At 40.3% G+C, this 13,871-nt stretch overlaps 3 protein-coding genes across 3 annotated transcripts; 2 read left to right on the top strand and 1 right to left on the bottom strand.

Moving 5' to 3' along the window:
* Nucleotides 1-4,910: 4,910 nt before the first annotated feature.
* On the top strand, nt 4,911-7,691 carry LOC139212894 (claudin-4-like). The gene is made up of 2 exons (XM_070843456.1): nt 4,911-5,534; nt 7,039-7,691. The coding sequence occupies exons 1-2, from the start codon at nt 5,054-5,056 to the stop codon at nt 7,689-7,691; spliced, it is 1,134 nt and encodes a 377-aa protein (XP_070699557.1). The 5' UTR covers nt 4,911-5,053.
* A 2,015-nt stretch (nt 7,692-9,706) lies between these two features.
* Nucleotides 9,707-10,406, bottom strand: LOC139212896 (claudin-4-like). Its single transcript, XM_070843459.1, has one exon. It carries the CDS (start codon nt 10,370-10,372, stop codon nt 9,740-9,742), a length of 633 nt encoding a protein of 210 aa, XP_070699560.1. The 5' UTR covers nt 10,373-10,406; the 3' UTR covers nt 9,707-9,739.
* A 1,966-nt stretch (nt 10,407-12,372) lies between these two features.
* On the top strand, nt 12,373-13,133 carry LOC139212895 (claudin-like protein ZF-A89). Its single transcript, XM_070843458.1, has one exon. It carries the CDS (start codon nt 12,406-12,408, stop codon nt 13,036-13,038), a length of 633 nt encoding a protein of 210 aa, XP_070699559.1. The 5' UTR covers nt 12,373-12,405; the 3' UTR covers nt 13,039-13,133.
* Nucleotides 13,134-13,871: the final 738 nt, after the last annotated feature.

Below are 13,871 nucleotides of genomic sequence, written 5' to 3'. Positions count from 1 at the left end.
TGTATAGTCATGTAACTATGGCTTCTGTAAACCAGCTCTTTTTAGTTTAGAAAAAATGGAGCACAGAATCTCTTTGTTTCAGTGTCTGGGAGCATTTATGGCACAAACTACAGTATACATGAGGTTTTAAGCAACAACAGTATGATAAAAACATAAACGCTAAACTGAACTCATGCTTCATCATGTCATGTTTCATGAAAAGACTAAATGTGTCAGTTGGTCTTTAAGTGCTTGTCTGTGGCACACTGCTTCAAGGCCATTGGTACATACTGAAGACTTAAATCTGTGAAAAGGGTCAAATTTATACAGTTTATTTTTTTTTTAAATGCTCAATAATTAGACTTAGACTTAGACTTTCTTTATTGATCCCCCATCGGAGGAAATTCACATGTTACAAAAACAGCTGGGCACTGTAGATTTTTGCATATGTTAGCTTAACTGTAGTAAAAAATGTATTTGTTGGGCACTATTTTCAGTGGCGGATTAATACACATTTGGTGCACTAGTGAAAATCTACAGTAGCACAACAGTGTCTGTGGCTCAAATACTGACTCAAAATGTACCCAGTGCATTAGTGTGTCTTATTATTGTGTTTTGAATACAACAACAAAGGAAGTGTCTGGCACAGAGGAGTAATCTATATCAGGTTTTTGATCCACAGACATTTCTTAGAAAAATATAGAATATCACCAGACTTGTTTAAACATCTTAATATGAGGTAGTCCTCTATCACACGTAACGGACACGTAACGGACTCATTCAGCAGAATCATGTGCAATAACCGTAAAGGTCATTCCCTTTCACTTTGTCTCCCGTTTTGCAGTTTGCACTTTGCACATATCATATTTAATTGTTAAAGTATTCTATTCTGTATAGTTTCACTTACTTGGCACACTTCACCTCACACACTGTGACACTTTTCACAAATTTGTACTTTTCAATCTGTACTTTTTGTTTTAAAAAGGGACAGACTATTTAATTTAATTGTATTTTATTGTGTTTTCTGTTCAATTTTGTATTTCAATATTTTGTATTGTTGTGACTTGACCTCTGTACCGCACTCTGGCACAACAATTTCCTCCAGGATAAATAAAGTCATTCTTATTCTTATTTTTATTCTTATCAGCCTTGGAAATTTGTTTTGTTTTGTGGATGACATGTTGGACTATTATCTAGAAGAGAAGAGTGAAAGTAATATTTTTCTATGAGGCACAACGCCGTTAAATCCTGTCTCACATGAATTTGCTTCAGTTCAGGTTTCTTGTTTTCAATCTGGTCTACATGTCTCTGTTAGTGTCTACACAGATTTTTTTCACTACAGCGCCACTATTACACTCCTTTATCTTGTAGACGTTTACACATTAGTCATTTGACATTTGTACACACTTATGCTAAAGAATGGCTAACCATGATAAGATAAAACCTGATAAAAAGTAATTAATTGAGATTATCTTGGTGTTTAGGAAGGAAGCTAATAGATTAATAGATTAAGTTGATATATTTAAAAATTATTCACGGAAATTAAGGATTTTCAAATTTACTTGCAACAATCAACAAAAAATCAAAACAAAAATCTAACAAAGAAACAAACACTTAAAATAACACCAGGATCAATGCTACAACTGAGCATTGAGCATTTAAAGACACAATGTTACATGTATTTTATATTAAAGATGCATCAAATTAGATTGATTTTAACAAACAAATGAAGCCTTTAGTGCTGGGTAGCTTATGTAGCTTATGCCTATTTCTCCCTGGGGGGGGGGTTAAGCCTTATTGATTATTATGATATCAGTTGTGAAAACTGCTATATAACTGTCCTCTGGGGGCAGTTTGCTACGATAAAGAAACATTATCAGTCCCATTAACATAATTTTCAATTGCCATGGTCATTTTCAGCAGCACTGGCTGGACTGTGTGATGTTATCTCAGCTGAAGAAAAATGCTGATTTTAGAGCTTCGATTTCTGTTTGTGCTTATGGCTGTTTTAATGGCGCCGAAGCTCTAATTGGGTAGTTTGTGTTTTTCTAACTATGGAAACAACTGTCAATATGAACGGCTGAAAAACTGGAAATGCAGGTGTAAATGAGTCTGGAAACGGGCCTGACACTAATTTGTTGTAAAATATTTCCCTTCATACCAGAGAGCCTGGGTTCACTGCTGAACACTGAGGTCATTTCCATGTTACTAAAACAGCTCTTTGCTTATAAGTACCGTAACAACTCCCCGGATATTTTTCCGATTTGGACATTTAGGGGAGTTTCAGTGGACGGCTCTATCTCCAACAAGAATTGATAAATGAGTTTCAGTTAGCAGAGGGATTATCCGTTTCCTTGTTGTTTCTTTGTGTGTGTCAGTGTATTTGTATGCGTGTGAGTACTTCCTCCTCCTCTGCTCCACATAAAGACACACAAATGATCAATCAAATCCAGTTTCAGTTCCAGGAGGTGGTATTTCAGAGGGCATAGCATATAAATAGCAGGTTTATCTATTTGGTTAACTGCCAAGAGAAATTCAGATGGTGTACGTACATGGGTCTGTGGCTGCTGCCTTAACACGAAGTAAGAAGGGAAGGCAATCATAAAAAAATTCCATCCAGGGTGGAAGTACTGATACTGTCGTGCTAGAAGAGTGGCAACTTTCAGTGTGACAAATGTAAACAGTTAAATGGGATTTGGATCCACTTCATGTCTGTCTCTCAGTCAAAAACACTGATGTGGGAGTTATCTGCATGTATGTGGTGCATTATTTATTCATTACTCATAAGGTCCTGTGTACTTCATTACATCCACACTTATTTTATATTCATACATTTTAATGAACAACGAAGTCTGTAAGTCTGAAAAACTGTGGTCAAAAAATGTTCATGTTTGCCAGAGGGGCAAGACTGTCCACAGTTTACAAGAATGCAATTTAAGCACAATTACCATATAAACTGAAACACGAAACATGTCCTCTTCGATCATATTAAAGATAACAAGCTCTCTAAGTGTCCATCACCATGAGTTAGTGGCAGTATCGGTGGTGACACTGCTCTAAAAGTGGACCCTCAGTTACTAAGTAATATGTTCTTTGAAAGACCCTTGGATTTAACGGCTGCTCTGAGATTTATGGACACATGAAAAACTGCAGTTAAAAGTTCTTTGACTGATGCCACACTCTTCACAACCACGAAGACACCCTCTCTCTCTCTGTGTATAGAAAGCTCCATTGTACACCAAACAAAGCCCAAGTTGTGTGTTTTATTACAGCATCATGGTTGAGTTGAAAATGAAATTTTTGTATGTTCAAATGCTCAAATGTTCGTAAGCAGACTGTATTTTTGCAAAAAAAGATTTAAAAAAAATATTTCCTCTGAGTAAGATTTGACTCTACCAGGGAAATTCATGTCAGCTGGATAATGACATGTACTCCACCAAACACACACACACACGCACACACACAATAAAGTGACAGAAATGTTTTGAAAGCAGAAGCTGCTGCCTCCCTTTGGGCAGAGTGGAGAATAGCAGACAGAGAAGCCAGACTTCACAGAGTTCTTTCATGTATGAGATACAACATTTAAGAAATCCAGATCTGTCAAATACGTCACACATCACAGCACTTGCACTTAGACTGACCCCTCGTTGTTGCCCTTCCCCACTTTGCCCTCACCAATTTCACAAGATCTTTTCCTGTGATCCTCTCTGAACAAAACACCTTATGTGCTCACACTTACAATCAGCCTTCAGTCTGATATACAGAACACACACACACACACACACACACACACACACACACACACACACGAACACACAGCCTTTATTTCTTACAGTCTCTACATTTTTCTCTCAAATATTTTGTTTCCAAAAATCCTTTTTATTCTCTCCTTTCTTAAAGTAACAACATGACTAAAGGCACATTTCACCTTGTCATGCGTACCATTTCATGGACTCTGTAATTATGTAACCTCAGTGAGTGTGCGCTCATGAAATCACGTTGGTGAGTCTGATTCCGTGTGGGAGGATTGATTTGCCTTTTATCAGAGTGAGGTCACATGCCTCACACGTTGTGTGTCTCCTGATCAAAACTATTTAATTGCAAGTATGTGACAAAGTGTGATTGAGGCTTTTCACTCTCTGTGTACACGCCAGTCGACAGCAGCACTGAGGATTACAGGGAACCTACTATAGAACTAAATTCAGCTACACTGAGGCACACAAATTATACTGCTTTTCACACTGGGGACCCCTTACAAACAAGAGTATAACACACTTTGATGATGCTTAGGTTTTATACTTATCAGGGTCCAATAAGCGCAAATAGCAAGGAGAAATAAAAAATGCATATCAAACAAGAGCTCGGGTCTTAAGAGGTTAACCGAGCCACAGGATGCTCTTGTCTCTGAGCGTCGTATCCGGTTGAGTGACGACATTCTGGACATGTAGAACATCTATTTTGACTCCAGCAGCATGTCATCCATAGTTTGTGAAGGTGTAATACTGCAAAATCACTGAGAACAAGACCATATTTGGTCAGCCGGAAGATTTTGTTGCAGGTATTGTCATTCAAAACAGACTTAGTCATCTGTGGCGTTACTCCACCCTCCTGCTGCTTGAGGTGAAACTGGAGATAGGGGAGGGGAGTTTAAGAAGGAAGATGAACAAAACAATATTCTGTTACTATTAACTTTGCTTAAATAAGATGCTTATATATGTGTTAAAATTGTATGTTTTATTGTGGATTTTATGTTTTTTTTTCTTGGTAATGGATGGTTGGGGGAGGGTAAACAGGTTATGGGTTTGTGGAGTTTGGGGTGGACCTGAAGAGCTGGGAATGGTGACATGCTCCACTATGGCCCCTCCTCTTTCAGAGAGGAGATCATATGTACCTGCTCTCTCCCATTTACAAACTCACCTGACCACTAGAGGACTTGCTTCCATCACAGGAGGAGATAAACAAAGGCTTACGTCACTGTAACAGAGAAGTTACCGCATATAGAGTGACTTCAAGCCACAACTGGAAAGAGAAAAGTTCATTTGAACCAACTCAAAGAACAAATCCACTGTCCACGATGGTGTCTGCTGGGTTACAAATGTTGGGTGCAGCTCTAGGGATCTTCGGCTGGATTGGTACCATTGTCGTGTGTGCCCTTCCCATGTGGAAGGTCAGTGCTTTTATCGGCAGCAACATCGTCACCTCGCAGATAACCTGGGAAGGTATTTGGATGAACTGCGTGGTCCAGAGCACAGGCCAGATGCAGTGTAAGGTCTACGACTCCATGCTGGCCCTCAGCAATGACCTCCAGGCTGCCAGGGCCCTGACCGTCATCGCCATCGTGGTGGGCATCATGGCTATCCTGCTGTCTGTAGCTGGAGGGCAATGCACCAACTGTGTGGAGGATCCATCATCTAAGATCAAGGTGGGCATTGCAGCTGGAGTTACGTTCATCGTGGCTGGGATCCTCTGCCTCATCCCTGTCTGCTGGACGGCCCACAATATCATCCGGGATTTCTACAACCCGTTGCTGGTCAGCGGCCAGAAGAAAGAGCTGGGCGCTTCTCTCTACATCGGATGGGGGGCAGCCGCTTTGATGCTGATTGGAGGGGGGATGCTCTGCTGCAACTGCCCCCCTAAGGATGAAGGCTCCTACACTGCAAGGTACAAAGCTGCCAGATCTGAGTCCTCAGCACCAGCGTCTGGAAAAGACTATGTCTGAATCAGATGAAGAAATACGTACACAGCTTCCACAAAGTAATGTTTACTGGGACAGATGCACTGGTGCTACTGGGTTGTGAGTGTTGATATTTCAGGATGTCAGCAAAAATCATTCCTGAGTTTTACTCCTCATGAAAGCATTTGAAGGAAATAAATGTCAAGAGAGGAACCACACCCAAAGAGGAAATTCAGTTTTATATATTAACATGGTTATTTTTAAACTGTATGCATGGTTGTTGTTATGGATATTAGTACTTTTTAAGTCTTCAGTAGTAACCATAAATGTTCTATAATCACAGTCTCATTTTGAAAAAACTGTATGTGGGTTGTTTTTATGAACAGACCATGTGTGTGAGATTCATGATGTGCCAATTGCACTGTAAATAAATGTTTTGTTTAGAAATCTTAAATGACTTGTGCTTGTTTTTTCACCTGTATTCACACACCAGCTGTGTTCAACATAAATCATCCAGTGGCCAACAGGACAAGTCAATATATAATATTCAAATTCAAACTTATATTGAAATTACTGTTTTTTTTATACTCATTCTACTTTTTACACATTTAGTGTCTGTTAATTACAATAAAAACAAGGATCCTTTTTTAAAAACAAAATGTCCTCACAACACTTGAGAAGCATCTATTGTCTGACTTTCTTGTAAATCAGGTTTAGGTGTGGCAGAAAAAAGAGGCATGGTGGCTGAAAACCGGTCTTTATTTGCCTACAGGCAAAGGTAGTTGGACCGCCATGAAATATGCATATCCCTTTGCTTGAATCTTTTATCACAGTTAACTATGATTATACTTAACTGAATATACGAACCTTCTGTTAATACAATACTGTATGTTTGATCAGTTAAAGGGTTAATTCAAAGGGTTGGAATAAGGATTTCTCAAAAGCTCAAAGCTGAACACAGTCACCCAAACTCTGAAGTCCAGAGTTTGTATTTGCTCAAGGCTTTGACCTGTATGAGTGGGTTTCAGTGTGTTTGTGTTTGTGTGTGAGCACAGGTGGGATCTGGAGCCATTGTTTTCAGTCTTGAAGCCTTGCTTGAGGTAACAAAGCTTGGATGTGTGGGAACAATGAACAAAAACAGAGGACAAGGGTTGTGGATATCAGGTCTCAGCCTTCCTCTTTTGTATGGGAGCACAGAAACTCCACCCTGAAAGTTTAAACCACAATGAGAGGCAGTTATCTTCTCCCTGTTGGACCTCAGAGCATCAGAGCTCAGCAAGTACTTCCTCAAGCAGGCGCGAGTATATCAGAGCGATTATAACCTCTCATTTCTGTAAGAGCAACCTGTTCTTACTTCTGGTTTCCTGTGTAGAAGTTGAGTACAGGCTGCATTGGTGTAACCATGGCTTCTCAAGGCCTCCAGATCTTGGGCGTGCTGATGGCTTTCATCGGCTGGATGGGCACCATCATCACCTGCGCTATGCCCATGTGGAGAGTCACCGCTTTCGTCGGGGCAAACATCGTCACTGCACAGGTGATCTGGGAAGGCTTGTGGATGAACTGCGTGGTCCAGAGCACGGGCCAGATGCAGTGTAAGGTGTACGACTCCTTGCTGGCTCTGCCTCAAGACTTGCAAGCCGCCAGGGCCATGGTGATCATCTCTGTGATCGTCGGGGTGTTCGGCGTCCTCATGGCGGTGGTTGGAGGGAAGTGCACTAACTGCATGGATGACGAAGTGGCCAAAGCCAAAGCCTGCATTGTGTCGGGAGTGATCTTCATCATTGCCGCCCTGCTGATCATGATCCCAGTGTCGTGGTCAGCTCATGTAGTGATCAGGGACTTTTATAACCCCTTGTTGATCGCAGCTCAGAGGAGGGAGCTTGGGGCTGCACTTTATATCGGCTGGGGCTCAGCTGGGCTGCTGTTGCTGGGAGGAGGCCTGCTCTGCAACAACTGTCCCCCAAAAGACAGCAGGCCCTACATGCCTGCCAAGTATGTGCCTGTAAGAACCGTATCTTCAAATGTGGACTATGTTTAAGTGTTTTGGCTGGAACTGCATCACAAGATCTCTCAAGATTTGCTTGCAACAAAACAAGTCGTGCAAAAGGGGTTGTTATTTAAGGGACTAAAACTGTTGCTGACAAAAGTAAAGAATTTTGTGTATTTGGCTGATTAGGAAAAAAACCCCGCCTTAGTTACTTTTTAAACTCAAATACCTTGGAGCATTAAAAGACAGCACAGTGTTTTACCAGATGAAAACATTTCCCTGTTATAGGCTGACATACACTGCTTGTATTTACGCTTGTCAGTTTTGACAAGGAAATATTTTTCACCGATTTTCCTTTTATATAAATATATGTTTCTCCTGTAACACATAAAATGTAGCATTTTATATAAATATATACATATATATAGGAACAAAATACCTAGTATTAGGAGTTCTTTCCTTCATGAAGACATTGACTTAATGGAGTGATGCAATACGTCTGAACACAGTCTTTATCAAATTACTCTAATTTGTTGTGAAAACAATTTGGATGAATGCAGGTTGGTCAAAAGCTCATTTCAATATTGGACAGTGTGCACTGGAAATTAGTTGTAAAGTTTGCTATATTCTACCCTATAATGGCACAGTGATCACTGTTGTATTTCCAATTGTCTGTTAAATATCAGAAATAAAGCTTCTTTGTTCGTCCTGTTCCTGATGTCTCCCTTTCTCATGTTCACTCTGCCCCTGCAGACACACTGAAACTGAACTGCTCAATAGCCTCTCATGATAAGGCATTCAGGAATTCAGGGGAGTAGACTCCTGGGAATTTACTGTATCTGGTTGAGATGTTTGCCATGCTGTAATCCACTGCCCTTGTATTAAGACAGTAATTTACACTTTCTGTCTTGAATAAAATGGACGTCACTGCAACAGACAACAGTGCGCTGTGTATGCTTGGTTTCACGTTGCCAAGGAACTGTTTTATATCTCCAAAGAATGGATATTTACACTTTGCCCAGTGAGAGCACATCTGCCAAGTCTTGTCGAGTTGATTTATCCTAAACCTCTTTAATGGTTTTCTTATTGTTTACAGACATCTTTGATTGAAACCAGCCTGACAAGAAAAACAATACACTCCTGTAATGTTTCACTTTTGTGTCTGTTGCCATTTTGTGCACTTGAGGTCAGGCCAGTGACGGGAGGAGTATCAGATCTTTTACTTTGGTAAGAATGTAAAAGTAGTTAATTACAAGTAAAATCGTGCATTATATAAATCTGGTTAAAAGTACACAAGTATTATTGACAAAATATTCTGAACATATCAGATGTGAACGTAGTCACTATGCAGAATGGCCACTGTCAGTGTTATGTATCATAATCAAATATTTCATGACACAAACATGGAAACAATATTTTGATGTTTTAGATGGTTGAGGTGAAGTTAAATTAAACTATTTTATATAGTTAAATCAATTTTATTCATATAATAGTGGCCAAGATCACAAATGTACCTCAAATAGCATTATAACACATAACACGCTTTGTCCTTACACCCTACTGTTATTTTCTATAAACTGATCATGTTTTGTGTGTAAAATCTTTAAAAGTAGCAACCATAGCTGTCAAAAATGTGCAAAGTGCAGTAATTCCCTCTGAAATGTAGAAAAAGGAAAAGTATCTAAAAATGTTACTTAAGCACCGTACTTTAAGTAAATGTATTATGTTATGTTCCACCAGATCACACATATTAAGAAAAAAAAACTGTTTATTTTCCAAATGACATCTCATAAGACAAATACATAAGTACAGTACATCGTAAAGTGTTTAAGTTGGAAACAAGATCATGAAAACATCAGACTCTCAGCCACACTGAGTTAGTATTGAAACAACAACATAAAACAGTCTAAAAAGAATTTCATTTATATACAATCCTAACATGTCACATACTGTAGCGCATGTTGTATGTTTCAGAAACAAAAAGCCACAGTGTGTTAGTTAAAAAAACAAAAAAAAAAAAGCACAACTTGATAAGCAACTGGTTTGTACTGTATGTTAAGTCAGGTGCTTTTCAAAGAGTGCTCATGTACAGCAGCAGCTTAGACAAATTCCTTCCCAGGTGTTGTGGATTTAGGGGCCGAGTACTTTGCTCCATTATAGCGATCTCCTCCTGATGGGCACTGACAGCAGAGAAGTGCACCACCAATCAGCAGTAGTCCTGATGCTCCCCAACCCATGTACAAACACGCACCCAGCTCCCTCCTCTGGGCATCAGGAACCATGGGGTTGTAGAAGTCTTTTATGATAGTGTTTGCAGGTAGAGACACGGTCACCAAACACAGAGCTCCACTCAGGATGAAGAAAACACCTGCAGAGATGGCCACTCGGGCTTTTGCTCCCTTGTCCCCGATGCAGGTGGTGCATTTTCCTCCAACCACAGACAGCAGCAGGCCGAACAGAGATAACAGGATGGCGATGACTACCATGGCCCGAGCCGCCTGGAGGTCTGGAGGTAAGGCCAGCAAGGAGTCGTAGACCTTGCACTGCATCTGGCCTGTGCTCTGCACCACACAGGTCATCCACAGTCCTTCCCAGATGGTCTGAGCCACCACAATGTTGTTCCCGATGAAAGCAGACACCTTCCAAAGGGGCAGCATACAGATCAGTATGTTTCCAATCCACCCAAGCACCGCAAGCCCAACGCCCAGAATCTGAAGCCCTAAAGATGCCATTATTTGCTCCTTCTCTTTCTTGCTATATGTCAGTTCTTCGCTGGGCTGCCAACTAAAAGCTCTCCCACTGTGGAGAAGGTTTATATGACCCACAGATGCCCCCGCAGTAGTCCCCTCCTCTGGGTGGGCTTTGGCTTCCTTGCTCAGATATAGACATCCATCATGCTGCCTTTGAGTTCAGAGGTGTTTCTCTCATACAAAGAGGCCCTCTGGTGTCCCTGCAGAGGTCTGAGAAAGAAAAGAAGCTCTTAACAGTCTGGTTCAGTCAAAAGCTTATTTCCAGTAAACGTTTCATGTTGTGAAGCTGTGAAAAGTTAAAACATGAAAATCTAACTTTATGGAACAGAATAACAGTAACTTTGTTTGAAATATAAAAGGTTTCCATGTGAAAGTGTTTCGTCACTAACTGTGCATGCCAAACAATAACGGATCCATAAAACCCTTTTCAGATGTAAGAGAAGTGATTCCCAGCCGCAGGGTATGTTGAAAGATAAACTTCAGCTAGTATGAAAAAGTGACAGAATCTGTAAAATATTTATCAACACATCTGTGTTTAGGTGAATAATAAGCACACAAGTAGGATTATAAATTGGCATAATGCTGATCTTTAAATTATTGTCACATTAACCAATAAACTACCAACTAACATTATAACATTATGTGCTGAGATTGAGTTTGTGACAACAAGTTGACGAGCGAGAAGAAAAGCATAAAGATCAAAATACATAGCTAAAAGCCATGAAAAAAGAGTCGACAGCCATGCTGGTGCCTCTGAGGCTTCACAGAGTTTTTAGCTAAATGCTAACATCAGCATGCTAACATACACATGACAACAATTCTAACATGCTGTTAAGCTTGTTTACCATTTTTTTAAACCAACTTAGCTTATTTCTTCCTAATTTATTTACTTGTTGACATATTTACTTCCTATTTAGAACTAAGCACAAAGCACAACTGAGGCTGATGGGAATGACGTGAGCTTTTGCAAGGGTTAAGTCTTGTCAGAAACCATAAATGTCTGTACCAAATGTCATGGCAATCCATTCAATTGAGATTTTTCATTCTGGACCTGCTTCACAGGCTGACTATCCCTAGTAGCATGATCCCAACATGGCTTAAAATGCCTCAAACTTCCAGTTATATTTACTCACCCTGGAATATACTTTTTTAATTTATTCATACATTTTTACTCATATGTCTGTTTTGAGACATCTTTTTTGTTCATTTTACTATGGATGTTCGGCACATGTTACATCAACTCAGACCAACAAGAGAAAAAAAAGGCAAAAACTCAACCGAGGCTCACTGGCTAATTAACACAGGTGGAATCACTCGGCTTCATTGCTGCACCGGCAACGGAGCATGAAATAAGTGGGTCATTGGGGAGTGGGATATTTGAGAATGTAAAACAGGAAAATAGTACAATAGGCCGTAAAAGTAAAAGTAAATTTGATCCTTCAGATTAAAGCCAGACTGGCAAACTAAAATCATCACATGCACTTTAAACAAAGTGACACAGAGATTTCCTCTTGTTTTGAGTAAGTTAAAGTGAGTGAGTTAAATTTTCAAATTTTAAATCAACAGAGAAAGATATGAGAATAAAAAATAAAAAAGATTGAAAGAACATATACAGACTTAAAGGAATAAAAAGACAGTGGAGAATTGAAAAGAAAATTAAAAACAATAGAGAATATTCCAGGTGAATAAATAAAACATGAATGTGTTGGATGGATATCTCAAAATTAATTAATTACTCTTTCCAAAAAGTTCCTGATTATATTTTTTATTTGAAGACAAAACTCTGATGTGGACTATTAAAGTCTCTGAAAAATCTTTCACGTCTTTCTTCTTGTGCCAGTTTGTGGTTGACAAAACTGGGGTTCACTCATTGACCACAGGTGTTTTCAGTTTTGAACAATCAATCAGGTGAAACCACGCCTACTGTGTGGGTATAAAGCTGCAGGTGAGAAACAAACCTCTGTGTTTCATTGCAGCTGATTCTTTGCACTGTTCCAGCACAAAGTGAGGCAACCATGGCATCTGCAGGTCTCCAGATCTTAGGCATGTTTCTGGCAACCATTGGATTCCTCGGGGACATCATCATCTGCGCCCTGCCCATGTGGAAGGTGTCTGCTTTCATCGGGAACAACATTGTGACAGCGCAGATCTTCTGGGAGGGCCTGTGGATGAATTGTGTGAAGCAGAGCACTGGACAGATGCAGTGCAAGGTGTACGACTCCATGCTGGCCCTGCCCCGTGACCTGCAGGCGGCCCGGGCCCTAGTCGTTATCTCCATCCTGGTTGTCTTTATGGGAATCCTACTTGCCGTTGCAGGAGGAAAATGCACCAACTGTATTGAAGATGAGATGTCCAAGAACAGGGTAGCCATCGTTGCGGGTGTGTTCTTCATTGTTGGTGGTATCCTGTGCCTGATCCCCGTGTCCTGGTCTGCTAATGAGGTCATCAGGAACTTCTACAACCCCATTATGAGCGACGCACAGAGGCGGGAGCTCGGAGCATCGCTGTTCATCGGCTGGGGATCAGCAGGACTCCTGCTCATCGGAGGGGCACTTCTTTGCTGTCAGTGTCAGCAGCGTAAGGATAGCAGATACTCTGTCAAATACTCTGCTCCACGCTCAGCAGCTAGTGGAGGGGCATATGTTTGAAATGCCTGCAAGTAATCTGAAGGTCTACATGCTTGTCTCGCTCCAGGAAACTGGACTGAACTCTTCAGTCATGTTTTTATGCTCTTAATCTTATGTTTAACCTGCTTATTTTAATAAATTGAACTTCTATACAATCACTTCATTCTCCTCTGTGGGTGTTTGCATGCTGTGTCCAGTGAGGATGGCAACTGTTAAGATGGTGGCTTAGTGTTGAAGGCTAACTGGCTAAACGTGGCCTGTGTACCCGTTGGTTTTATAAAACTTGAACACCAACATCCAGCAGTACCCACTGCTCTGCAGCTCATTCAGGCTGCCAAGTGTCTCAGCAAATGGCTGAGGTCAGAGTTAATATTTCTATGTAAATGTTTCAGTTGATAAATACTTGCTACATCTTAAATGTTTGACAAGGATTGTGACACTCATCTGTCTGCAACTGATGTAGGTCTTTAACAGTAGAAAACGGGTGTTGTGTCCCTGTGCAACTGCATTCATGCAAATGGCTGTCTACCCATTTGTACTTGCTGCAAGATGGTGGATATAAATGGTGCAATAATGGACAGACACTGAACTAAGGCTTTTTTTTTTTTATTGCATGGGTAATGGTGGGGGGCAAAGCAGTTCCACCTTCCACTGAAGGCTGACGTAAAATGTGGTAAACTAAACACTGGCAAGAGGAAATGAGGGTTGTGTAAGCTAAAAAGTGGAATAGTGTCATCCTGACCGAACACACTTGTGTAACTTTTTTTTTTTTTTTTTTTTTTTTTTAAGTCAGCAAAAATCAAGTATACTCAGCCAATATTTTTACCAATTTTAATATCTGTTCTGCAATTTGT

Source organism: Pempheris klunzingeri, chromosome 14, assembly GCF_042242105.1.
Source record: "Pempheris klunzingeri isolate RE-2024b chromosome 14, fPemKlu1.hap1, whole genome shotgun sequence".
Classification (NCBI taxonomy): domain Eukaryota; kingdom Metazoa; phylum Chordata; class Actinopteri; order Acropomatiformes; family Pempheridae; genus Pempheris; species Pempheris klunzingeri.
Note: the sequence above shows the minus strand (reverse complement) of the source record. Positions and strands in the feature narration are given on the sequence as shown.

Excerpts from the sequence above, each read along its gene's own strand:
- LOC139212894 (XM_070843456.1), top strand. The coding sequence starts at position 5,054 with ATGGTGTCTGCTGGGTTACAAATGTTGGGTGCAGCTCTAGGGATCTTC. Across the intron at positions 5,535-7,038 it reads CGGCCAGAAGAAAGAGCTGG|GCTGCATTGGTGTAACCATG; the intron begins GCGCTTCTCTCT and ends AGTTGAGTACAG.
- LOC139212896 (XM_070843459.1), bottom strand. The coding sequence starts at position 10,372 with ATGGCATCTTTAGGGCTTCAGATTCTGGGCGTTGGGCTTGCGGTGCTT.
- LOC139212895 (XM_070843458.1), top strand. The coding sequence starts at position 12,406 with ATGGCATCTGCAGGTCTCCAGATCTTAGGCATGTTTCTGGCAACCATT.